At 39.0% G+C, this 1,807-nt stretch overlaps 1 protein-coding gene across 1 annotated transcript; it reads left to right on the top strand.

Annotated features, from left to right (window-relative positions):
- The first annotated feature begins 229 nt into the window (after positions 1 to 229).
- On the top strand, positions 230 to 1,183 carry LOC128643876 (olfactory receptor 1361-like). The gene has a single exon (XM_053696647.1). It carries the CDS (start codon positions 230 to 232, stop codon positions 1,181 to 1,183), a length of 954 nt encoding a protein of 317 aa, XP_053552622.1.
- The last annotated feature ends 624 nt before the right edge of the window (positions 1,184 to 1,807 follow it).

Below are 1,807 nucleotides of genomic sequence, written 5' to 3'. Positions count from 1 at the left end.
CCCCTCTCTTCTTTGTTGTTTGCCATTTGAATATTAGAAATGCTGGGTGTTAATTAAGGAAATGCACCAATAAATACAGCAACTTGACACTATTTATAGCAGAGCAAAATAACTAGAATAATAAACTAGACATTTCTAGAGAGAGAAAAAGTTGATCTAACTTTATAGAATCCATGTGATTTATATTTAAATAAAGGCATTAACTGTTTCCCTATCACAGACTCTCCTTATGGAAAAGCATAATAAGACATCAGACTTCATCCTTCTTGGCTTCACGGATGGTCCATATAATCACAGAGCTCTTTTCTTGTTCATCCTGGTCATCTACACTCACACATGGCTGGGTAATGTCCTCCTGCTAAGTGCTATCAGATTGTCCCAACGGCTTCACAAGCCCATGTATTTCTTCTTAGGAAATCTTTCTTTCCTAGACATTTGCTTTTCCACAGTTATTGTGCCCAAGCTTCTAAGCACCGTCCTTCATGGGGTGACATTTATTTCTTTCTTTGGTTGCTTTCTTCAACTCTATTTCTTTGTCTCGTTGGGTGTTACTGAAATCCTTCTGTTAGCAGTCATGGCCCTTGATCGGTACTTGGCTATATGTAACCCCCTTCACTACACCTCAGTGATGAACAAGACTGTATGTATAACACTGGTCATTGGATGTTGGGTGACTGCAGCTCTTCATTCGTTCTTACACAGCTACATGGCTTTATTTTGTCTTAATTACTGCGAAGACCGTCTGATCCACCACTTCTTCTGTGACATGACCTCACTGCTCAAGCTAGCCTGCTCCAGCACCACTGCTAATGAGCTGCTGATATTCACTGAAGGATCAATGGCGATCATAATTCCCTTTCTCCTTGTACTGGTGTCCTACATTCTCATCGCTCACGCAATATTTAAACTGAAGACGTCAACAAATAGAAGCAAAGCCTTCTCCTCATGTTCCTCTCACCTCACTGTAATTTGCCTCTTCTATGGGACAATTATATTTATGTATTTCAGACCTCCATCCAGCTACTCCCCCAGCTATGATCGGATTGTGAGTTTAGCTTACACAGTCATAACACCCATGTTAAATCCCTATATTTATAGTCTAAGAAATAAGGATGTGAAAAAGTCTCTTAAAAAGTCAGTAATGCAATTGTCCTCTTGTTACAAGATAAAGGAATCGTTCTAGTCCTGTTGAATGAAGATACACTATATGGCCAAAAGTATTTGGACACCCCTACTAATTATTGAGTTCCGGTGTTTTAGCCACACCCATTGCTAACAGGTGTATATAATCCATCACATAGCCATGAAATATCTATAGATTTACATAACAACAAACAATTTAGAGGCCCAAAATCAGCATGGTTTTACTTCAGGGAGATCATGTCAGACTAATCTAGTTAACTTCTTTGATTATGTAACAAAAGTATTAGACCAGGGTGGAGCAGTTGATGTAGCATATCTAGATTTCAGCAAAGCATTTGACACCGTCCCACACAAAAAACTAATTCACAATCTGTATATCCTTGGTCTAGACTCCAAAAATTGTGAACTGGGTGGAATGCTGGCTTAAGGATAGAAAACAAAGTGTCTTAGTAAATGGAGTTCATTCTGCAGAGGGGGCTGTTACTAGTGGTGTTCCTCAGGGGTCAGTTCTGGGGCCTGTTTTGTTCAACATATTAACAATATATCAGCAAAGGGCTACTGTATGTCTGTTTGCAGATTATACAAAAAATTGTAATAGAGTAGATGTTCCAGGGGGGGTAGACAAAATAAGAAGTGATATACAACATTTGGAGTATTGTACAAA

This window comes from Bombina bombina, unplaced genomic scaffold (genome assembly GCF_027579735.1).
Source record: "Bombina bombina isolate aBomBom1 unplaced genomic scaffold, aBomBom1.pri scaffold_2078, whole genome shotgun sequence".
NCBI lineage: Eukaryota > Metazoa > Chordata > Amphibia > Anura > Bombinatoridae > Bombina > Bombina bombina.
The sequence above is the reverse complement of the archived record's forward strand: the minus strand, read 5'-3'. Positions and strand labels throughout refer to the sequence as shown.

Coding starts and splice junctions, on each gene's coding strand:
- LOC128643876 (XM_053696647.1), top strand. CDS start 230: ATGGAAAAGCATAATAAGACATCAGACTTCATCCTTCTTGGCTTCACG.